At 43.2% G+C, this 25,371-nt stretch overlaps 1 protein-coding gene across 1 annotated transcript; it reads right to left on the bottom strand.

The window, feature by feature from the left end:
* Positions 1-24,743, bottom strand: KATNA1 (katanin catalytic subunit A1). Its single transcript, XM_075554398.1, has 11 exons — positions 24,534-24,743; positions 18,004-18,178; positions 17,317-17,474; positions 14,781-14,961; positions 7,813-7,934; positions 6,556-6,661; positions 4,877-5,035; positions 2,504-2,630; positions 2,037-2,171; positions 918-1,044; positions 1-270 (listed from the first exon to the last, which is right to left on the bottom strand). Exons 2-11 carry the CDS (start codon positions 18,163-18,165, stop codon positions 72-74), a joined length of 1,476 nt encoding a protein of 491 aa, XP_075410513.1. The 5' UTR covers positions 18,166-18,178; positions 24,534-24,743; the 3' UTR covers positions 1-71.
* Positions 24,744-25,371: the final 628 nt, after the last annotated feature.

Below are 25,371 nucleotides of genomic sequence, written 5' to 3'. Positions count from 1 at the left end.
CTCAATATAATGAAATACTACATTTAATTATTCAAACATGTAAGGCTGGTTTTCTCAGTTTATGTGAGAATTTAGCATGATCCAAATTCAAGTATCCATTTCTCATATCTTTCAATGTCTGCAGCAGACACTGATTTAGAAACCTTTTTTAAAGCTATTTCAAAGTCCTCCATGGTTGTCGGCATGTGCATTTCTTCTCTGGAAAGATTTCTGATTTCTTCTGGGGTCAGACCTTCAATACGCCTTCTCATTGCCATCAAGGACGCATCCCTAGGATTTAATAGGGAAAAACCTTAGAAAGGGATTAAAAATCCACCGACAGGAATTCTCTTGGTACATGTATCTCTTTTTCATCAAGTTTCTTGACTAAAAGTCACGTGTATGTAAAGGGACACCATGTAGACACACACACACACCACGTCCGTTTGACAAGAGACTAGTGGGTGCAGGTCCCTTGCTAGTAGTAATCATCAGAATCAGTACCTAGATGAGGACAGAACTGACTAGAAGCAGCTGGATTAGATATGTTCTTAAACTGCTGTCCCCGTAAAAGAGCTACATTAAAACAAGATCGTGCTTAAAATTGAAATCAAGATTATGCCAAGTCAATATATTTCTCAATTGTATTCCTACATAACAAATGAATGTACCAATATACATATTTTTATCCAAGACCCCTAATTTTTTATTTTACACTCACTATTCCAACACTAATTTCTTGAGCTTGTAGCTGTCCGGTGGCCTGCAGGCTCTGTGCTTACATGTACAATAACCAGATGTCTTACCAGACCAGTTAATGTTAAATGAAAGCCAATACTGTGCCTATAACCTGTAGTGTGGATCTTATATAAGTCATCATAAAAACTTCCTCTCATTTTATCCCTCCAAGCCCCTTATGCTTCCAAAGTAATTCATACCTGCACACATTGGTAATGTCTGCACCCGAATAACCTTCCATGTTTTCCGCTATATTTGCAAGGTTAACGTCATCGGCCAATTCCAGCTCCCGTAGACTTATCCGGAGTAGCTCCTCTCTGCCTTTTGCTAATGGCAGAAACAAAATCTATTAGCTTTCAATATAATCCTAATGTATTGTTATTTCTAAAGCCGACTGAGGAGTTTTCCTTAAAAATTCAGGAGGCATCCGGGCTCGTTAACTATTAGGTGCCTCAAGGTTGGTTCCAACTCCTAGCAGCCCCTGAACAACAGAAGTGAACATTTGCCAGGACCGTAACTGCTGTCGCTGTGTTAACCCATCTTGTTCTAGATTCAGCCAAAGTCAAATGGCCTGGGACAATTCAATGTATGGAACGATACTGTTCGTTTCTTACAGGGATGTTCATTGACACCAAATTTTAAAGTTCGTAAGTGTACTTGAGAGTGAACGTGAATTTTCTTTTATTAAATACTTTTATTGGGGGCTCTTACATCTCATCACACCAATCCATTCATCCATTGTGTCAAGCACATTTGCACATATGCTGCCATCATTTTCAAAACATTCTCTTCCCACTTGAGCCAGATTATCAGCTCCCCATTTCTTCCCCCTCCCTCCCGAAACCTCGATAAATTATAGATGATTATTTTCATATCTTAACATCATCCTCACCCACTTTTCCATTGTTGATCCTTGTGATCAATTCCCCCTTCTTCCACCCTCCCCTAATCCTCTTGATATCTCTACTTTCATTGTTGGCCCTGAGTAGTTTATCCTGGATTACCTGTTGTGGGCTCTTATCTGTAGCAGTGTGCATGTTCTGGTCTAAACCGATTTGTAAGGTAGAATTGAGGTCAAGATAGTGGGGGGAAGGAAGTACCAAAGAACTAGAGGAAAGTTGTGTGTTTCACTGGTGCTATACTGCGTCCTGACTGGCTCATCTCTTCCCTGTGACCCTCTGTGAGTTGTTGTCCAATTGTCTACAGATGGGCTTGGGATGGGCTTGGGCCTCCACTCCATGCCCCCACCCCCAATTCACATTTGGTATGATTTTGTTCTGGGAAACATGCACTTTCTAACACAATGCCAATGAAAATACCTGAGGGTAATGGAATATAGATTCTTTTTTCAAGACGCCGTCTTAAAGCCTCATCAATATCCCAGGGGAAATTAGTAGCTGCCAAAACCATCACCATTTTGGATGGGTCGTCATTTTCAGAGGCACCTCCAACACCTAAAATAGAGTTGTGGAGAGGGGTGTCAGATGATACAAAATACAGCTCAGACATTATGGAACATTAACAGGCTTCTTGTTTACATCCCAGAGTATCCTGTGAACGGGCCCTGTTGTGGCACATCACTCCTGTCAATGTGCCAAACAGATTTCTATCCCTCCCCAGAGACCAACTACAGCTGTCTACTTGCTGGCCCCTCTAGTCATTTGGAGTCATGACCACCTGTGAACAGCCTGTGTCGGCACTTCAGGCAGAGCCTGATTTGCTGCCCTGGAACTACTGCACAACCTGCCACCCCAGGCTTTTCAGTCCCATCCACAGGCGTGCATACCGTCCATCTGAACCAACAGCTCGGCTTTCACCCTTCTGCTTGCTTCGTGCTCTTCAGAAGTCCCTCTGCGACTGCAAATGGAATCGATCTCATCAATAAAGATGGTGGCTGGAGAATAAAATCGTGCCTAAAGGAAGAACCGAAGGAAGACTGGCTTTTCACTTTGTTGAAAAAATGATCTGCAGATTACACAGTTAAAACAGCTGGGGAGCCTGTCACAGGGTATACCCCTCCTCCCTCTGTCCTAACGCTGGGGTTAGAGGCTACAGCTGCAACAGCTCAGACAGGGCCTCTCATGCAGACGTACACATTCAAATTTCACATAACTAGGTTTTTGTCACTGACTATAGAATTATCCCGGATATTAAAAATCCATCTTGGATAAGTATGGTAGAAAATAATTCACAGGGGGAAAAAAAAGAAAAGAAAATCAGACATGGGTATGGGGAGAGATTCCAAAGTTCCAGGAGGGGGCAAAAATTAGAGAACTACTACCTTAAATAAAATCATACAGACTTCCTTCTAAAGATTCTATTTAAATTTCTTTTCTTTTTGATTTAACTAATGCCAGTGTATTTCTGTCCCTCAAGTAAAGAGTGAGTATGACCAAGTTTTTGTTTGTGCTGAGATAAAACACATCAGTGGTGGTTGCACATTATGACTGTAATTGTTTTAAAAATACTTTTATTGGGGACTCTTACATCTCATCACAATTCATAAATTCCTCCAATGTGCCAAGCACATTTGCACATAATGCCGCCATCATTTTCAAAGCATTCTCTTCCCACTTGAGCCCGATATCAGCTCCCCATTTCTTCCCCCTCCCTCCCCTGTCTGTCCTTCCTCACAAACCCTTGATAAGTTATAGACTATTATTTTCATATCTTACATCACCCTCTGTCTCCCCTCACCCACTTTTCTGTTATTCATCCCCTTGGGAAGGTGTTCTAGATTGATCTTTGTGATCGATTCTCCCTTTCTCCCCCCAACCAATCCTAATCCTCCTGGTATATCTACTCCTTGTTGGCCCTGAATGACTAATTAATACCACCAAATTGCACGCTCAGCAACGGTTAACAGTAAAATTGGCAAGCCTGGTTTATAAGTTGAGGGGAAAGGCAGCAGCCTTTCCAAAAAATGGATAACCTGAAATTGTAGTTTATTTTGCATCTACATAGGAAGGCTTCATACAATGTTACCATGGCCATATAAGGTTCTGGCAACTAACATTAAGCCGGTCACTATATAATATGCACAACTCAGTTCTAATACTTAGAGCTACACTATTTCTTTAACTTTTCCTTAACATTTTACTGGAAGCTCTTAACAGATATTCTAAGTTTATAGCTCAGTTTGATCATGCATAATTACAATTGGTGTCACCATCATTTTGAAAACATTTTCTTCTTGAACTCTGTTATCAGCTCCTCTTTATCCCCTCCCTCCTCCACCCTAGCCCCCAGGACCCGATATTATATATTATTTATTTATTGCTATACCTTACACCATTCAGTGTATCCATTCACCTACCAATTTGTTATTCATTCCCCTCAACTGGGGTTATATAGTCATCATTGCTATCAGTTCCCCTCACCCCCCCTTTCCATACCCTCAGGATTAGTTTATATATCTTAAAGATTTCATGCACTGAATGATCTTACTTATACAAATGAATATTCCCAGGTCTCACAAGATGAGGTAAAACTAGGACCACAATAGTAAAGGGAGAAAACAGAAAAAAACTAGAGGACAGTTATGTGTTTCATCAACCTGGATATATCATCTTTTCTGAGAATTACACTACTGCTTAAGTAAAGCAAGACCAAATTAACTGGTGAAGTTTAACGAAGTATGAAGTCTAAAACTCTGTTAAGTCCAACTCAAACACTCCACTAGAACTTGTGGAACTATGCTTCTCTTCCTACAGGCACTCAGAATTGTGGGGCGTGGAAGATGGAACCGGAAATTTACGAAGTTACACATTGGATTCGAGGTATTTGGTACACTGAAGAGATTGGTGGAGATCTAAGTTCCAAATTATTTTTTATTTTCCCCTTGTGGTGTTTTTGTTAGAATACTACACTCATCAATCATAGTGTATATAAACCTGATTTAAAAAGCACCATGAACAATTTCAGATTCCCACAGCAGATTAGCAAAACAGATTGCACATCTGAGCATGCCCATATGCTAGCCGAGCTGGGGTCACCTCTGGAGGACAGTCTCTCAGGTGAAAGGTGCTCGTTTTCTAGCGAACAAAATCAGATACCAGGCAAAATGTCGTCCTGCCTATTCTACACACTGGAGACTATGGACAACTCACTGTCTCCCTTTTAAAGGCAAAGAACCACTAGAGCTTTCTCAAACAGTCACCATTTCAAACAGAAGGCGAACAAGCTTCTCAGACTCTCCTCTGTACTTGGAAGTAAGAGTTGATGAAGAGACATTGAAGAAGGTTGTCTTGCATTCGGTAGCTACTGCTTTAGCAAGGAGGGTCTTTCCTGTGCCAGGTGGGCCAACCATTAGCACTCCCTGTTGGAATAAGAATAACAGCATAAGGAACAGATTTATCTGCCACTGTTTTAATCCATGAAGATACCATTACAAGTACCAAGTTCAACAATTATTTATACCTCACTTACTGACATGACTACATTGGAAAGAAAGAATCCTAGGGAGTGTGGCCTGCTCCTTCTTAAGTAGACACTGAGAAAGTTTGTCACTTCTGGATCTGGTTCCTACATCGGGTTCATAGACTTCCTGCCATATTGTCTGCAGATTCCAGGACCCATCAGCAAACTGCCAACCTTGGATTCATTCAACTTTGTATCCACCAGTGTGTGGTCTTCCTGTTTCATCAGCTGTGTTCTGGTTCATCAGCCTCCACAGCTACACCAGTGCAGAGAAGTCTCTAGCTTACCATCTGACTCATGGACTTGAATTGGGTTGGACTTACCCATTTCTACAATCATATAGACCATTTCTTGATGCAAATCTTTTTACATATACATACACATATAAGCATCACTAGATTTGCTACTCTAGAGAACCCAGCCTAATGTATTTGCTTATCACTTAGTATTTAAAGGATTTTAAAAAAAGTATTAAGTACAGAATTAGTCATTAGTTCTTATTTTCCAAATCCCAGAGTTATTTTGGTAGTCTTTTATCAGATCAGACGTGACTTTTCAAAGTACTTAGACTACACACACATACATTTTGCAGCCTTTGAGGTAGGTCACTCACTGCTACTGGGTTGATTTTGTCTCATATGGACCCTACAGGACAGAGAAAAACTGCCCTTGTGAGTCTCTGAGACTATAACTCTTACAAGAGTATAAAGTCTCCTTTCTCTTAGCCTTTGAGGTAAAGAGATTGCCTTTTTTTTTTTTTTTGGTTAATAATCTTATTGGGGGCTTATACAGATCTTAATAACAATCCATAATTCAGTTGTATCAAGCATACTTGTACATATGTTGCCATCATTTCCAAAACATTTTTTTCCTACTTGAGCCTTCGTATCAGCTCCTCTTTTTCCCCCTACCTTCCCCATCTCTTCTACCCCCTCATGAATCCTTGATCAATTATATATTATGCTATTTCAAATTTTAAACTGCCGTTGTCTCCCTTCACCCATATTTCTATTATTCTTCCCTCCTCTGGGGTAGGGTTAAGGATTATAGATCCAACCTTGTGATCAGTTCTCCCACATACCACCTTTTAAAAAGAAAATTGGAACTATAGCCAATATTCCTCACTGATTTTAAAAAAAAAACCACCTACAAATCCACAGGTTATAAGCTATGCATGACACATTAAAATTGAGTATTTTTTCTTACTTCCTATTTGCAAATACAAGCCCACTCTAAATCTGTGTGTTCAACCATCCAAAGATCATATTGTACTTCTGAGAACCTTGAAGTAGCTTTTGGCCTAGCACACAATTTTGACTAACACAGCACACACTTTAAAAATGTTTCTACACCTACTCTACTTCCTCTCCCCTAATACACACAAACAGTTTGATAATGCCAAAGTACTGAAAAACTCACTTTCCATGGCCTCCTAATGCCTTTAAAAAATTCTGGCATCCACATAGGTAACACCACGGCTTCCTTAAGCAATTTTTTGGCTTCTACTAAATCCGCGATATCATCCCTGAAGAAGAATACAACCAGTTAGATAATATATTTAACTCGATGCAGTTTTCTGCAGAAACACTGGGAAGCTCCTGACTACATTGCTGACAGGATGCTCCACCTCCCCCTGCTGCCACCGTCATTGCCACAGTAGCCCCTACACCACAAAGGAGAACTGCCCCCCAGGGTTCCTACGCTCGCATCACTATGGGAGGAGTCCGCTCAGGCCTTTTCTCCATCAAAGTGGCTGGTACTTTGAGCAGCTCACCTGGTTAGCAGGCAAGCTCAGAACTCCTGGCATGAGTGGACTAACACTGGACAGAGACCCACCCTATCAACCAGTATACATAGAGAGTTTAATCTGGGTCTCAGTTCTTGGCAGTAATGACATTCAACTTCCCTCAAGAGGACACAGGTTTGCAAGGGCTCGCAAGTATCATGCCCGCTCTCATACTGCTCATTCTGCACATGACTCAATTTCGAAACAATAAATCCATTTTAAAAGCACATTAAAAAACTAGAGGGTTCTAAACTCTAGGACATCCATACTACTACTGATACATGTGCCATTTTGACTTTAAAGGAGCATTTTTATGAAAATATGTCCACTGCATAAATATAAAATGCCAAAACCTTTTTTGAAAAAAATTGCCTTCGTGCCCACCCAGGGATACACACACAAAAAAAGAAGAAAAAACTGCCACAGACCATACATCATAATCAGTAAGGTCTTAGCAGAATGTACAACAAAATGTACTTTATTAACATATTATCTGGTTAGCTTTATCAATGAAGTTGAGAACACCTGTTTTTTGCTCTTATTTAATGGACCCTTTAATCATTACCTCATACTCTTCTTTGTCTCTTATGCTGGATTTTGCCTTAAAGTCTACCTTATTAGAAATGAATATTGACACCCTCACCTTTTTAAAAATTGCCATCAGCTACAGATTTCCCGTCACAGCGTGTCTTCTCTAACAGCGCAGTGATGAGAGGGTGACTCCTGCGCCTGCGGAGCAGGTTCTATACAGACAGCTGACAGAGCCCCGACCAAAGGGAAGCTAGTTTTCCAGTCGGTGCTCTGCTCATATTGTACCCAATCGGGTCTACATTCAGTTCCAAAAAGCACCACCGGCACATATGCAATTACCTTGCTATGCTATAACTTACCATCGAATATTGGGATTCTGAGAAATTATGTCTCTCTCCAACGCTTCTACTAAGTCCTTATCATATCCAGTACTATCAAATTTGTGTGTTTCTGGTTCTGTAACTGCAGCAGGTGATTTGCTCTACATCAGGAGAGAAAAAAAAAGCTTTGATTGATTCAAAAATTATATTTTGTTTCTAAGTCAGAAACAACATTGGGTTCAAGTGATATCCTTTCAAACGTAAATAGCAGAAATAAAATGGCTAGACCCAAAGTCTGAAGTCATTCTATATCATTATCAGTGTTTCACAATTTCTAAACAGAATGAACAAAGAAAAAATGGTAAGGCATCCAAATTAGCTAAAATTTAAAAATACTGAGTTAACTGTGATCACTAGGAAGCATACAAGAGGGCTTCAAAATATGCATAGAATTTCAAAAATTCCACTATTTTTTCATTCCATTTCCACATTGAACACAGATGTATGTTTTGTCCTCACCAGTGCTTCTGAACCATCCTCTAAGAAAGCAGCGTCTCTTGCTCTCTGTGACAACAAGCGCGGGCGGGGCCATGGTTTCTAACCACGGCACAGAAGCACTGTGCAGGCACCACGGCAACCTCACAGGGAATTGAGAGATGCTTTACCCTTTTGCAGGGAACACAGTGGTAACTGAGATCGTCCATACTTTCTACATGAAAATTATCATCTCTGTTCAGTAGAGTCATATTTGGTGAAGGTGAGTTTGGGGAAGCTGCTGTGAAAAAGATGACAGGACAATCCACCGAGAAGGGACTGGGGACGCAATACTCACTCCATGCCAAGGTTTGAGAAACAATGTACTGCCCAATAGGTGTTGGGACATCAACACTGAAACTGTTTAAACTTAACCTGAAAGGAGATGGCTGGCTGGGTGTACCTTTTGGCCAAATGTGCCATAAAAAATTTCTGAGAATCATAGAGTCTCATGAACCAAAAAAAGGTATGAGGTTCTGCATGAGGGTAAATAATCATTTGCCTTTGATATAGTAATTTCTTTGTCAACTGGTGTTGTCTAATGTCATTACTAAAGTCTAGATGTAACCAATATTTTTGAAACTCCAAGGCTTACATTAAATAGCTAGATAAGTTTCTAATAATTTACATATTCTGTATTCAAAACAAATCCAAAAGATGCAATGAAGATGTGGTCAAATACTTATAAGAGGGTTATTTTCTTTCTGCTCAGTACTGATGAGGTTTTTCATCAGATATTTTACAAATTTTTATTCTGTGCTAGGGTGAGATAGCCCTAACTTTCAGGAATTCAGCAATGTAAACTGAGGACGACACAGACAACATAATCATACTCACACTTTCCAACACCAAAGGCAAGCAAAGAAAGGTTCCTCAGGAAAAAAACTAAAAATCGCCTACAAAGGAGAGACAGTAAGACCAAGCTCTGATTGCTCAGCAGAAACCAAGCAGGCAATCGGCTAACACATCAAACTCTGAAAGTAAAAAAGCTAACCAAGAATCATATACCCAGCAAAATTGTCCCTCAAATGCCTCAGCCCAATAAAGGCATTTCCAGATTACAGGAATTTACAAGAAATGCCAAAGGGATTTCTTCAGACAGAAAACCAACAAAGGCAGACAACAATCTCTGAGATTACCATGCATGACAAAAACCACCCAGAAGTCAACCCAGAGGTATCTGAAGTAAAAGACTGAAAATAGGAACGCAGAACCATCAACTTGGAAGAAGACAAAGTAAAAAGAGGTAAGAGAGCAGTTACAGAACTTCCAAATGGAAAGGAAGTCAAGTAGATTTCAAGAATCTGGGGAAAGAAGAGGGCATTATACAATAAGAAGGAGGCTGACAAACTGATGGAGGTGGGGGAGGACACAGGAAGAAGTATCAGAGTAAGGTAAACACTGTTAAATATAGTAAATACAGAGTCCTACAGTAACGATGATCTACTAGTATTAGGCTGCTAACCACAAAGTCATTGGTTCAAACCCACCAGTTGCTCTACCAGAGAAAGATGGGACTGCTATTTTAAAGATTTACAAGTCCTCAGAAACTGTGAGTAGGAATCAATGGAGGTGGGAGAGTGGAAGAGATGATAAACTGCTTCATGCAAGTAGATACGCTGAAGTCACAGTTACATGGAATGCATAGGCAAAATCGCTAATGTCTACGGAGCACTTGGTACTAAAGAAGGTTATCTTATTTGTTCCTCACAGAACAGTCGACGAGGCACATAACACTGCAATTTTACATGAGGAAACAAGGCTTAGTAAATGAAATTAACTTGATTAAGTAGCTCAGCCAGAAATAATAGCTGCCACTTAGATACACGTTTATCTGAGACCAAAGCCCAACTTCTCAAACACCATGTTTGTTTTTTAAAAGTTTTCTCGGGGAATCTCTCCAGCCTCACGCCGGGGCTCCAGTCTCCAGCCCGGTCCTCGAGCCTCCGGCCAGGTCTCCACCCCACCTCCACTTGGCCCATGCTTTGCATGGACCTGGCTGGTAAGATCACGGCCATCCAGGAGGTGAGCATGCGACCACGGATTGTGTCTGAATCCATTATTTGACTCTCTCTTCTATCTCTCACGCTCTCAAGAACTTTAATATAATATTTATATCTCTAAAAAAAAAGTTTTCCCCTGTCACAGCAAGCACCTATTAATTTAATTTTATTATTTAATCTCTCTTGACAACTGATTTGTTTACAGTACCTTAGGTTCAGAGTATCATTTCTCAGGGTATGAAAGTATAGGCACAAAATGCAAACAGTCCCACTATGATTCCAAATTGAGTTCTACTGAAAAAAGCAGCATCGAATGTTAAAACAAGTCAATGGAAGTTTGAAAAGAAACAAGATATTTGCATAGTCCCAAAGTATCTCTGCACAAATTATTACAACGGGAAAAACAAGTCAGTTTATTGTGGAGAGACCTGGGAGATACGACCTAACCAAGTGATCCAACCTTATCTCCAGTGTTTGGAAAAAGAGCCAGCCTGTACCCTCCTTAGGTGATACACTGAGAACAAACAGTCCTTTAGTGGGATTCCTGCCCAAAATGCATAACCTGAATTTCATCACAAGGAACATTAGATAAACCCCAAATGAGGGACAGTAGACAAAATAGCTGACTCGTGCTGTTCCAAAATGCTGGGTCTGAAAAAAGAGACGGCCAGATTAAAGAGACTAAAGAAACAACAATCAGTGCAAAGTTCTACACTGGACACTGGCTGAGGAAAAATATTTAACAGTTTTAAAGGACACTATTAAGACAACTGGTTTACTTCTAAGGTTTGTAGGTAACAGCACTGTATCCACATAAAATTCACTGCTTTTGAGAATTATGTCCATGTAAAACAGGGGTCCTCAAACTGTGGCCTGCTGAGGACATTTATGCAGCCAGCCGGGTGATTTTGCCCCGTTTTGGTTTTTTACTTCAAAATAAGATATGTGTAGTGTGCATAGGAATTTGTTCATAGTTTTTTTTTTTTTGCCGGCGCGCAAAATATTTTATTTAACAATCTGCAGTGTAACAATTTGCATTTAGGAAAAATAGCAGCTCCCGCCTCGAGGAAGCGTCTTGAATCAACAGTGGTTGGCAGTCTACTCGGCAGCCCCAGTGGTCACCCGGGCAGGGCCACAGGATGCTGCAGTCTCTTGGAGGGCTGGGAATGGGGACCTCCATCTGCAAAGAGGCGCCTGCCCCAGGGCCTGCAGGGGCAGTCCCCCTGGCTGACTGACTGCACCCCACCCTCAGGAGCAGACACCGACTCCAGCAGGTCTGAGGCAGTTGCTGAAGCCCCTCAAACTCCCCATGGACACAGCTGAGTCGGTCTCTCCTTGCTGCTTCAGATCCAGGTGTGGGCACAGGGGCAGAAATGAGAGCTCAGGCTTTGCCTCTGCCCCTGCCTGCCCTTCACGTGTACCAGCCCGAGAGCACGCCTTCCCTGGGGGCCCGGCCCGTGACCCCGTCCTACGTCAGCCTCGCAGCCAGCACTGTGGGTCCCCGCGGATCACTGGACCCCCAAGTGAGCCTGTGTGCGGCTCCATCTCGGCGGGGGCACCGAGGGTGTGGTCGGGCAGGGCCAGCACCCGCCCTTGCTATGGAATCAGTCACTGGTGGTCCCAAATGGCCACAGCAGAGGAAGTGGAGCTGGACAAGCCACCCTGGTTGGGAAAAGGCCTTCCGTGACCAGGCAGACCAGAAGCTGGCCAAGTGAGGGTCGCCTCTGTGTGTGCTGCTCCCGTGGCCCGGAAGCAGAGTGAGGCAAGAGCTGCGGCCTCTTGAGGGCCCCTCCAGCCGCACCACGGGACACAGTTACACCTAGCCGAGCTGTAGCACCCTGCAGTGGGCTTGCTGGGTGGTGGCATCTGAATCATAGGGCGCACACGCGCTACGGCCACCAGCCCTCGGCAGAGAAGTGGGGGGTTCCAATGCTGAGGGCAGCTGAGCAATCAGTCCAGAGCGAGGTGTCTCCTCTGGCCCATCCTCCCTGCTCTCAAGCCTCCAGAGGCCGCAGACACCTGTGTAAACTGGGCGGGGTTGTAGAAGGGCACGGCCCCCTCTGGGGAGAGCCCGGCAGGAGGCTGGTCGCTGGGCACCTCTCCTCCCCGGGACGTGTCCACGCTGCAGGGCGAGAGCTGGGAACCAAGGGGCCTCGCTGCAGGATTCACAATCTTAGTCTCCGAGGTGGGCTCTGGCCTAGTTTGTCCCCCAGCTGTGGCCTGTCCACCTGGGACCCCCACTCCTGCCGCCTGGGGCTCCTCAGTGTCTGAGCCTGGGGCGAACACGTGTGCAGGAATCGGGAGGGGGGCAAGGGGGGCAAAGAATTCTGCGGGAGCGAGGACAGAGTCACCTCTCGTGGTCCCACTTGGGTTCAAAACGTCAACGTATCGAGCTCGGGTCCCCCCTGCTTTCCTAGAAAACACGTTCACCGCAGCTCTGGGGGGGCCACCAGGGCCAGGAGGTGCAGCCTGAGGAGCCTTGGGAAATGCTGTTGGAGGTGGGGGGGAGCCTTCTTCTACTCTTCGGGTTCATTCAGATTCACCCACTGGTTTTTCTGCTCGTCCCAGACAATCGACTTGTTCTTGTCATCCGGCAGGTAAGCCTCTGTCCTCTTCTTCCCGGGCAGCCACCGAGAGAACCAGGACTCGGCACTCTTTTTATTTTTGTTGTTTTTTTAAACTATAGTCAGGCCCTCCAATGGTCTGAGGGACAGTAAATGGCCCCGTTTAAAAAGTTTGAGGACCCCTGATGTAAAAGAATGTTCTAGTACTTAAAAAATACATTCTGAAATAATTCAACGTAAGTGGGTAAATGTACAGATACTAACGATTATTATAAAGGAACCCTGGTAGTGTAGTAGTTACGTGTTGGGCTGCAATCTCAAAGGTCCAAAGTTTGAAACCACCAGCCCTCCCTGCGGAAAAAAGATGGGTTTTCTTTTCCTGAAAACAGTCTTGGAAACTCACAGGGGCAGGTCTACCCTGTCCGGTAGGATCACAGTGAGTTGGCATGGACTCAATAGCAGTGAGTTTGGTTTTCAGTGAACAATCCCTATAGGTCACCAGGGGTAAGCGAGGAGGGGGAAGAGAGAGCTCTTGTTTCAGGAGCTGAGTTTATGTTAATGGTCCTGGAATGTTTGGGATGGGGAGAGCAATAATGGTGGCATACAGTGAAAAATTTAACCCATACACTGTAAACGTGAAGTTGTTCTCTTGGTGAATGCTTTGGCATGTACATGTTTTCACCACCAATAAATTAAAAAGGTAAGGACGGCCTCATGAGGTGTTGATGGGAAAAGGTGGGAGGCATCTAAGACCCAGAACAAAATCATACCCACTTTGAATTGGGGAGGAGGGGTGGCTTAAAGTGGAGACCCAAAGCCCATCTACAGCCAACTGGATATCCCCTCACAGAAGGGTCACTAGGAAGAGGTGAGCCAGTCAAGGTGCAGTATAGCACCGATGCAACACACAACTTTCCTCTAGTTCTTTGGTGCTTCCTTCCCCCCACTATCATGACCTCAATTCTACTTTTCAACTCAGATTAGACCAGAACATGCACACTGCTACAGAGAAGAGCCCGAAACACAAGGAATCCAGGATAGATAAACCCCTCAGAGCCAACGATGAAAAAAGAGATGCCAGAAGGATAAGGGGAAGGTGGGGGAAGAAAGGGGGAATCGATCACAAGGATCAATATATAACCCCCCTCCCAGGGGGAAAACTACAGAAAAGTGGGTGAAAGGGCGACAGAGGACGGTGTAACCTGTAACTTATCAAGGGTTCATGAGGGAGAATGGGCAGGGGAGGGTGGGGGAAAATGAGCTGATATCAGGGGTTCAAGTAGAAAGAAAATGCTTTGAAAGTGATGAAGGCGGGGGAGCGGGGAGGGAGGGGAAAAATTAGGACCTGATGCAAAGGGCTTAATGTGGAGAGCAAATGCTTTGAAACTGACGAGAGCAAAGAATGTATGTATGGATTGTGATCAGAGTTGTATGAGTCCCTAATAAAATGTTAAAAAAAAAAGTGATGAAGGCAGCATATGTACAAATGTGCTTGATACATGGATTAATGTATAGATTGTGATAAGATGTATGAGACCCAAATAAATATTTAATAAATTTTTAAAAGTGGGGAAAGGGCTTTAGAAATTATTCCATAAAAATTAAAAAGTATTGAGTAAATGATAAAGCAAAAGGGTAAAAATATAAATAAACTATAATAGCTGTTAAAACTGGGAAAACATAGAAATGGATGCTCTTTATATCATTCTTGCAACTTTTGGGGATATATGAAATCCCATCAAAATAAAAAGCTATCAAACATAGCCATAAGCAGTTGCCAAATGGCTAGTGGGGAAAATCTTGGTGTAACTGGGGTCAAAGAAGCTCTTCACCCCTGACAAAGTGCTTAACGTCTGAAAATGACTGACATGTGTCTGTCTCACTTGTGAAAATCAGCAACACTTACCTTTTCCTCTCTGCCTTTATTCTGCTCTTTCTTTTCTCGGCAGCGCATGGCCTTGCCTCGGTCATTGTGAACATTCTGGGCCGATGGGCGGTGAACTCGCACAGCTGTACTTGGTCGGTTCCCGTGTGGCTTCGGGTCACTGCACTGAGGGGACTGGCGTTTTCGAGGGCCTGGTGAGGGTCTAATCAGAAACAAGAATGTGACAATCATAGCCAACCCCTGCAAACAACAACCAGTTGAGTTAAAAAATATGCTGTGACACTGAGCATGACTGGCTCTTCAGAGGATTCAGTAATAATGTGTTGGTTTTATGAACTGCTATTTGCTGGCATTCCGGGAATAGTTGGGGAGGGTGGGGGAAGCCAGAGAAAAACCTAAAACTGAGAACACTTTATCCTTCCCCTCTTTCTCAAAGGGAAAAAAAAAAGTTTTTTAATTAAATAATTTTATTGGGGGCTCATACAACTCTTATTACAATCCATATATACATCCATTGGGTAAAGCACATTTGTATATTTGTTGCCATCATCATTCTTAAAACATTTTCTTTCTACTTGAGCCCTTGGTATCAGCTCATTTTCCCCTCTCTCCCCAGCCCCCTTCTCATGAACCCTTGATTTTTAAATTATTATTTTGTCACATCTTACACTGTCCAACATCTCCCTTCACCCACTTTTCTGTTGTCCGTCCTCCAGGGAGGGGATTATATGTAGATCCTTGCAATGGGTTCCCCCTTTCTACCCCACCTTCCGCTATACTCCTGCCACTCTCACCAGTGGTCCTGAGGGATTCATCTGTCCTGGATTCCCTGTTTCCAGTTCCTATCTGTACCAGTGTACATCCTCTGGTCAAGCCAGATTTATAAGGTAGAATTGGGATCATGATAGTGGGGGGCGGGGGAAGCATTTAAGAACTAGAAGAAAGTTGTATGTTTCATTAATGCTACCCTGACTGCTCGTCTTCTGCCTGCAACCCTTCTGTAAGGGGATGTCCAGTTGCCTACAGATGGGCTTTGGGTCCCCACTCCACATTTCCCCTCATTCACAATGATATGATTTTTTTGTTCTTTGATGCCTGATACCTGATCCCTTCAACACCTCAAGATCACACAGGCTGGTGTACTTCTTCCATGTGGGCTTTGTTGCTACTGAGTGAGATGGCCGCTTGTTTACCTTCAAGCCTTTAAGATCCCAGACACTATATCTTTTGATAGCCAGGCACCATCTGCTTTCTTCACATTTGCTATGCACACATATGTCTTCAGCAATCATGTTGGGAAGGTGAGCATCATGGAATGCCAGGTTAATAGAACAAAGTGTTCTTGCATTGAGGGAGTACTTGAGTGGAGGCCCAATGTCCATCTGCTACCTTAATACTAAACCTATAAATATATGCACATAGATCTACTTCCCCATCATCATATATAAATATATTTACATATGTATATGCCTGTATTTAGACTTCTATAAATGCCCTTTGCCTCCTAGTTCTTTCCTCTATTTCTTTTGACTTTCCTCCTGTTCCACTATCATGCTCAGTCTCGATTTGGGTTTCAGTAATTTCTCTCAGTTACATTGCCTTAATCAAGTAGTGCCATGGCTCTTACACTCTCCTTACCACTTATTTTGGATCATTTGTTGTTCCCTTGTCTCTGGATTTGTTAACACCATTTTCTTTCCCCGGGGGCGGGGTCGGGGAGAAGATTTTTTGTGAAGTCCATTTTCAGGTCCAGCAGTGGTAGACTTGAGGCTTTGACAGCTTGTTTAGAAACCATTGTTTCTGTCTAAGTCCTTCACTTTACAGAGTAAGACTTGACGCCCAACCCACTGCCAGTGAGTTGATTCCAAATCATAGGGACCTTATAGGATACAGTAGAACTGCCCCACAAGATTTCCAAGGCTGCAATCTTGACAGAAGCAGACTGCCACATCTTTCTACTTGGAGTGCCTAGGGAGTTCAACCGACATTTCCATTGCAGCTGAGCACTTAACCACTGTGCCACCAGGGCTCCTTACCTGAGGCCTAGAAAGGCTGGCTGGTTTTCTTAAAGACGCAGACAAGCTACTACTGTTGTCAGTTACCATCAAGTTGATGCCCAACTTCTAGAAGGCTTGTGTGTGCAGAGTGAACTGCTCCAGGATTCTCAAGAGCATGGCCATTCGGCAGCAGCCACTAATCCTGCTTTCTAGGAGCCAGGGGGTGGGGGCAGGGTTGGCCTGGGGTTCAAATAGGCTACCTATGGGCTAGTGCATGAGCACTTCTCGGATACTTCCATTTCCAAACCCATAGCTACTATTTGAGGTTCATTCACCAAAGCCAATTTTTAAGCATTTCCAGTTACATTTACCTTATTGACACAGACCAGAGTCACATGATAAACAATCAGACTTATAAAATGGCACTGATAAACAGATGAATGAATGAATGAATTCCCTCCCCAATTTTGTTCTTCAGCTCCCTAGTTCTGCCCTCCACATATATACACAGTGTGTCAGATTTCTTGGGCTAATTTGTTTCTCAGCAGGTCCCCACTTACCTTCGCTCAACAGGTACAGGCAAGGACCAGACTTCTCCCTCAGAACTCGGAAGCTCATGCTGGGCAGCCTTCAGGGGTCTGTTGTCCAGTTGAAAGCTCTCCAGAGTCTTCATGATGTCCTTAACATGTTTTGCTTCCACATTTATTTCCTGCCAAACCTGATTGCAAAGGCGAATATGGCTCTTTACATTTCTATTACCACTAACTAGATTAAACTGGGACAAAGACAACTTCTAATTTCTGTATCATTTCTCCTTTTGTAACATAGTTGAAAATTGCTATAGATGGCATCCTCAACTAGGTCTATAAATCTATAGTTTCCGTCTGCAAATTTCCACTGAGATTCAAATATGGTCTGCTTTATAAGACGCGCAAGGGAGAAAGGTGCCAGTGAGATGCGAATGTTCGCAACAATTTCAACAATGGCTTAAAATCAACTCTACACTTTACCAAGTAAAAATCTACTCTTGAAAAAAAATTTCAAACCTATTACTTGTAAAAGATCTATTAGATTCCAACCATTGTAATACAGTAGAGTTTGTAATATTGATGATGAACATGGGCTATTATTAATACAAGAAATTTCCAAGTAACATTACATGAGAATTAATGTAATAAATTACACAATCTATTTAAATATTCCCTTATGTGCACCTGCCCATTCACACGCATAGACATGATGCTCACCTGTTGCCACTTCTGCTGGAGGTATGTATCTTTGACGGAGTAGAGGTACTTGTTCATTTGATCAAGGACTCCCTGATAATAGACCATCGCAGAGTCATAGTTCCCCAGTAAGGCGTATTCCCGAGCCAACTTCACATTTTCACTAATCATAAGAAGACTCATGCTCAATTGCAAGCTAAGGAAGAAAGAAAGGAAACATCGTCATTTTACTTCGCTCTCTAAGGACAAGTGGCTTAGTGGGTTATGCGTTAGACTGCTAACCACAAGGTCAGCAGTTCAAAACATGAGTTGCTCCACGGGAGAATGATGAGACTTTCTACTCGCGTAGAGTTACAGTCTTGGAAACCTAAGGGGCAGTTCTACTCTGTCCTATGAGGTTGCCATGAAGCAGCATCCATGTGGTCACTGAGTTTAGGTTTTTGTGAGGGTTTTTTTTGGTTTAAGAACAAGTTCTACAAAGGGTGCTTTAGAGTGCTTTAAAGTACTTTCCAGGGCTCATTCAAAAAGCACCCAAGGCACCTTCTAGTCTCTAAACTCACACGTTCCAGCTTCTGCACACTTGCTTGGGCCATGCACATGCCTTCAGAGTAACATGATAGTTCCCACGTCCAACTCTGATGGGGGTCAAAGCCCAGGTGCTCACGCAGCGGTTCTCCAGTGTGTCTTCCTCCTGAAGTCCTCTGTTCAAAACAAACCCTCCCTCTCCTAAAATCCCACGGCAATCTACTGCAAACTTTCACCACCAAGCACTTGCCTATTTTCAGTTACAGTGGAGGTGTTATGGGTTAAGTGTTGGGCTAGTAACAGCACAATCAGCAGTTCAAATTTACCTGCTGCTCTGTGGGAGAAAGGTGAGGCTGGCTGCTCCCTTGAAGATTTAGTCTCAGAAACCCTGACTAAGGAGGGTTACTCTGAGTTAGAATCAACCCAAAGGCATTGGGTATATGCTTCCAAGTGGGTGGGTCAGGCAGGCACAACTTAATCCTCCAAGTGATATCTTTGCACTCCAACACTTTAAAGAAGTCTTTTGTGGCATATGTGCCCAAAGCAAATACGGCAGAATAGGGGAGATCTTCAATACATTCTAAGTGCATCTTTCCTTAACGTTTCTACATAGAAAACGTTAACACAAAAGTTTGCACTTAAATGGTCTTGAAACAAAATCCAAACTCTCTGCCACTAGGTAGATTCCAACTCATAAGAGCAACCCTGCAAAACAAAACAGTATCCGACTTTACAGAACCGACAGCCTCATCTTTCTCCCACGGAGCACCTAGCAGGCTCAAACTGCTAACCTTGTGGTTAGCGGCCCAATGTAACCCACTGCACCACCAGGGCTCAGCAAGTACTCAATATAAAATTGAAATGTGACCTCCAATTGAAATATAGCAAATAGTGTATTACAAAATTACATCTCATTTTTCCATTTGACACGCTTTCTCGGTGACAAATCCAAGAGATCCAGGTGAACGGAGGGAAAAGGAAAGGACGGGAGTGTCTGACGCAGGTGCCAATAATGTGTGAGAACTGCTGCCATCAAGAGTAGAAGGGAAAGCAAATTGGCCAATGGTTGTGCCTGGTACAAATAAATAACATCCCCTTGCGGATGGTTTGCAAGTAGGTTGGTCCCTAGTCCCTTCATCTCAGTTTTATACCCAGATTTTCTATTGGCTTCTCCATTCAAATAGTCTAGAAGCTGGTGTGCCTTCAGTTGCCTATAACCTATCACTGTACTTAGTGCCTCAACCTAACCAGATGCCACTGCTCCAAAATCGTTTTCAGACTCTCCACCCCCTGCCCAAGGCAGTTGTCCTTCCCCTGCCTCTTCAGACATGCCAATCTGATTAAACCGAGGGACCTGGCTCTGGGCACAGGTCTGAGAAAACAGGTCTTCTCCTGTACACATTGGTCCTTTGCAAATAATTTGATAAGATGTGAAAAAATGTTAAGTGTGGACATAAACACTGTCCCACAACAATCCCACTCGTATGCACAATCGTAACATCTGAGCTTTCCAATGGTGCCATACATGCTCAAACTTTTGAAAAATAATACCACATCAGTGAGTCCCGAATAGAATCTGAGAAGAACTAGCTGGGAAAATGACTTGTGGTTGGTTTTTGTTACTGGGTGAAACACTGCACCTGGTCAACAGAATGGATTTGTTGTGGCTGTTAGTATGTTTTCATCTATTTATTGCATAAAATGGATTTGAGGTGCATGCCACCAATAATTCAGCTTTTTAAAAAATAATACAGATTTTTGAGCATTACTATATACCAGAACAAATCCATTCCACTATAAGCATCTTATACAAAGTGTCCTATTTGATATAAGTGACAAATCTGTAAGAGGGGAACTATTATTGCCTCCAGTTCACAAATGAGAAAACCATGGGAAGTGAGTGAGAATGACTATGTCAGTCAACAGCTAGTAAGTAATCATGCCAGGATTTTAATTCAGGTAGATAGAAGTTCCCAAATTTACTTGGCCTATTTCCCCCTTTCAGAAGAAAAAAAAAATTACTCATTGCTCCTTTGGCAATTAAAAATGTTTCTACTCAAGCCCATAATTAAGGATAAAGTGTAGGTATCTGCTTTTGAGCTCCCTGGATTGTTCCAGTGCTCCCCAGGGGCAGCACTGCCCACTTTGGGAAACAATGAAGTAGAGTGCCTTTAAGTACATACTCTTAACCACCAGGTTATGGCACTGCCTTCAATTAATCCTGCAGGAATATAAAGTCACAGAGTTAAGGTGTGACTAGAGTTAAGGTGTGACTAGAGGTAAGGTGTGACTAGAGGTTAGGTGTGACTAGAGGTAATGTGTGACTAGAGGTAAGGTGTGACTAGAGGTAAGGTGTGACTAGAGGTAAGGTGTGACTAGAGGTAAGGTGTGACTAGAGGTAAGGTGTGACTAGAGGTAAGGTGTGACTAGAGGTTAGGGAAAACAAACAACTCACTGCCATCCAGCAGTGCTGATTCAGTTACTTATGTACAGGTGATTTCCTTCTGTGTTAAGACGTTCCCTTTCAAGTCAGATAAAATTCCTTAGGCAAAAGTGTCCTTTTCTAACAGAAATGTAAAGTCAATCCAAGGCCATATTAACAAATGACCTGAATGAGTCTTCAAAGGAATCATTTGTTTACTGAAAACAATGACAACACACCCTTAGTCAACCAAGTTATCAGACAAAAATAAATTTTCCTAATCCTTTCATAGTCTCCAAGTCTAAAACAAATTGCATAAGACCAAAGAAAGAGCTGATGCATCCAAATGGTGGTGTTGGCAAAAACATTTCAATAGTCCATGGACGGCCAGAAGAACGAGCAAATTGGTCTTGGAAGAAGTACAGACAGAATTCTCCTTAAAAGGCACAGTGGCAAGACTTCATCTCACGTATTTTGAACATGTCAGTAGGAACCAGGCACTGGAGACAGACATCATGACTGGGAAAGAGTCAGTGAAAAAAGAAGACCCTCCCATAAGAGATGGGTTGACATGGCAATAGCAACAAGGAGAGCTCGAGCAATCACTGAGCGGATGTGTGCTACACAGGATCAGGATGAGTCAGCACCTACTCGGTGCCACCTCACAAGACAAAGATATCCTTCTCTGCAAATGAGTGACACCATTGTAAACTTATGGCTCTCCAATTAGCAAGCTGTGTCTTTTATCATGGCTAGATCTACCCTGTAAAAAGACCACAAGGGACTTTACCTGGCACGGTATCTGGCAATTTTGGAAAAACATTTCAAGAAAGGTTGACAGAGCAAATTTTAGTCACCAAAAATAGTAAAGCTTATTTATAAAAAGACAGTCCAGAAATTTGGACTCTTGGTTACACAGAGTATTGGAGAGTAAAATAAAATAGTCATATGCAATGACTGATTTTCCACTCTGTAAGCATTTCCTTTGAGCTATTTTAGCAAACCACCCCTTTGGTTACATAGTTTGAAGGTGTGAGTTTGCTAATGGCTGAATTCATTTATTTAAACTGAGCAACACACAAGGTGAAATTTCTAATCAAGTCGCCAGAGCCAAATTTTTAAACTCTAATACTAAAAACTCAAGATTTACCAAAAGAGTCTTAACATTTTAGTATTTGATACAGTATAGCACTTCACACAGGGATCAAAATACTTTGAGTTCTACATTATGTATTCTCTCTCCAAACAAACAAATACAGTCCCTCCACTCTTACCCATTAAAAATGTGCACAAAGCATTCACTCAAGAAAAAGCTAGGGAGCACTTACTGAGTTGCAGGAAGTACACTGGAAAAAAAAAGTAAATAAGATAAAGAAAGAGCCCTTGAAAATGCTGAAGTGTCACAGGAAAGTTATCCTCGATTGACTCTAGGAATGGCTTTCTTTGCTTGGGAGGAGGAAATACAAGCATAGACTATGAACATGAGCTAAAAGGTCAGGAGGATTGCTGGAAACCTGGAAATGCTTTTAAAATATTGTTATACAAATCTTACTTCCAAAAATAAAAACAGCATGTGAACCTTGACCATGCATCTTCCCTGAGGCAGTTCAGTAAAGCAAGTGTGTAACCTGAAAAGGCGCCTCTTTCACTAGTAAACAATTTTCAGAACATTCATCTCTGAAATATGAACGCAACCATGATGTCAATTTAATACAGTCAATGAGGCTGAGTAGGCAGAACAAATACGTGATCCATGACTAATCATAGCACGGCATGCATTTTTCTGACTTTATAATCATCCCCTGATACATGTACAAGCACCAAAGAGTTATCACTAAAAAATAATGGGGGCGGGAAGCTTGCTTGGAAAAAAAATTGTTTTATTTTATATGTATTTGGTCAACTTTCCTTCAACAGATGGGCAACTACATAATTTTCAGTTTAATGCAGATGGTGATTAAAATGTGAATTTAAACGTCATCAATGGTTACCATAGGTGAAGGGGAAAGAGTTGCTGTGTAGGGGCATTGAGTTCACCTCAATGGTGGGAGAATAATTTGGTAAAGGATACCAATGACGGTTGTAAAACACAAAGAGTATACTCAATGGCATTGAATTAGACAAAACGAGGTTGTAGAATTGGAGAACCTTCTGTTGGGTATATTTTTGGACTATTAAAAATATATTATGAATAACAATGACTACAGGGGGGAAGATGTTCTAGAATTGAATATGGTGACAATTGTACAACTCCTTTTGATATGGTAGAAGTATTGAATTGTATGATGTGGATGAAGTGAGAATAAGACTGTTTTTAAAAAATGTAAATTAAAAGCCATATTAAAGACCTACTGCTATACACCCCAAGCAACATCTATTAGACTGTTGTTGAGTTTGACCATCCAAACATGATTCGCTTTTATAAACAGGTTGCTTAAAGAAATAAAAAGTTTTAAGTATCATTTCAATATTAATACAGTACTCTACATAATTCTGCAACCCTCTGTATTTGTCAAATTGTAACACTAGTTTCAAAATAAGATGCAGGTTTCCATGTGTGCCACATAGTTTTCCTGGTGTTAAAAGTAAAAGCTTCTCCAATAACCAATGCCACAAAAGAGCGTTTTATAGCATTTCATGGGCAGAAATGTTGGAAAGGTGATCAGCACTGCTCCCCACTCTTTTCAACCGCATGATATTTGCCAAGTTATTAATATCCCTACAAGACAAAGAGTTCAGATGCTATTTCTTGGTCCTAAGAACTCACTGATTACAAGACCATCTCTTTTGGGAAACAAAATGGGGCGTCATCTTGAAACATTTTGGCCGGATAGAACGCTAACACGATTGACCCCTTAGGTTCTTTCTTATCGCTGTGACGGCGGCAAACATCCATCGCACACATTCTAGAACATGTGGAATGCTTTCAAAAGTAATTAAAAAAGTCTGCTCCCAAAGATCACATAAACGAGTGCTTTCAGCAGAGCAGCCGGGCGGCAACCCTGGGCGGCTGAGAGTCACTCATATAAAAGTAGCATCCGCAGTTAAAGGAGGAAAATACTTATTTTGACGGCACAAAGCCCGAGATGACCCATGGTAAGGCACTGAAGGATCGGGCTTGTTTTCTGTCGCGCGCGCTCTCGCTCTCTCCCCCTCTCACCATCCACTCTCTAAAACAAAGGTTTCGAGGGATACATTTTTTTCTAAAGGGCACCTACTCTACCCGAAACCAGTCCGAGAATAATCTACATTAAAATCAATACCATCACACCAACTAGCAAAACTCTACGGAGGTAAGCTGCCCTCCCGCAGTCTAGCTGGCGTGGTCTCGGGGGCGGGAGGCGGGTGGTCAGGACGGGCGGGGGTGGAGGGACACGAGCAGGTCCTATCCGACGGACGCTGCCCTCAGGACGGGGGCCAGGAGGTGGGGCCGGCACGAACCCCCGAACACCCCGCTGGGTTTGCTGCTTCGGGAGGAGGACCGTCACCTGAGCCACAGGTGTCAGCGACCCGAGCGAGGACCCACGACGTCGGCGCAGGCGCGGGCAGGCTGGCGGCGGCTCAGCGCAGGCGCCCGAGCCCCCCTCCGAGAGCGCACACCCACCTGTGGCGGCCGAGGCTCCGCTCAGGGGCAGCGAGGAAGCAGGTCTCAGTCTCGGACTTCCCCCGCACCCCGCTCCGCCACCCGCGGACCCGAGACTGCCGTGCCCAACCGTCACCAACACCCCCGGCGCTACGGGTGCTCCCCGAGAATTTGAAGGCAAACACGCCCGGATCACTTCCGGTGCCGGGGGCAGCCGTACGAGACTCCAGCGTACGAGGGGCGACGCCTCGGGAACGCGGACGCCGGGCAGCGCGCGCGCGCCGGGCGCCGGGGGCTGGGCCTCGGGGACGCGCGTGCGCAATGCCCCGCCCGGCCCCCGGCCTGTCCGCGGTGGTTGGGGATGAGTGGGCGTGGCGTCGACGTAAGCTTTACGTGCCATCCCGCGCACGTCTGAGCCTTTTGCCAAGGCTTACGCTCCTTGCCTCGCGATTGGTTTTCACCGCGCTCTCCACCGGTTAGCAAGTCAGAGTGTCTATTTTACAATGAATGTCCCGGATCAAACAATTCGTTTATGACAATCATATTTTAGAACCCAGGGCTCAGAAATGGGCCCTTTGTCACGACAGAGCAATACTGAAATAGGTGGGGTGGGAGCCATCAAAGGAATTAGGACCCTGTTAATACAACCAGGCAAGAAAATCATGTCTCTTAATTTACATATCTTACTAGATTGGGCTGTCACCACACTGAAAACCACTTAAGGTAGTAGTGAATGCTAATTAAGCATGAAAGCATCCCATAATTTAATACAACTATATTAAAGCCATTCAGCGGGGTGCGGAGAATCCATTCATTCCGCAAAGATTGAGCAGCTATTTCTCAGGGAAACAAACATAAG

The sequence above is a fragment of the Tenrec ecaudatus genome, chromosome 7 (assembly GCF_050624435.1).
Source record: "Tenrec ecaudatus isolate mTenEca1 chromosome 7, mTenEca1.hap1, whole genome shotgun sequence".
In the NCBI taxonomy this organism is placed as follows: Eukaryota; Metazoa; Chordata; class Mammalia; order Afrosoricida; family Tenrecidae; genus Tenrec; species Tenrec ecaudatus.
Note: the sequence above shows the minus strand (reverse complement) of the source record. Positions and strands in the feature narration are given on the sequence as shown.

Bases quoted from the DNA above. Each gene is read 5' to 3' on its own strand.
- KATNA1 (XM_075554398.1), bottom strand. From the start codon at position 18,165: ATGAGTCTTCTTATGATTAGTGAAAATGTGAAGTTGGCTCGGGAATAC. The intron at 14,962-17,316 runs GTAAGTGGGGAC...GTTTCTGATTAG, and splicing joins CCTGTACCTGTTGAGCGAAG to ACCCTCACCAGGCCCTCGAA. The intron at 271-917 runs GTATGAATTACT...ATTAAATCCTAG, and splicing joins GACATTACCAATGTGTGCAG to GGATGCGTCCTTGATGGCAA.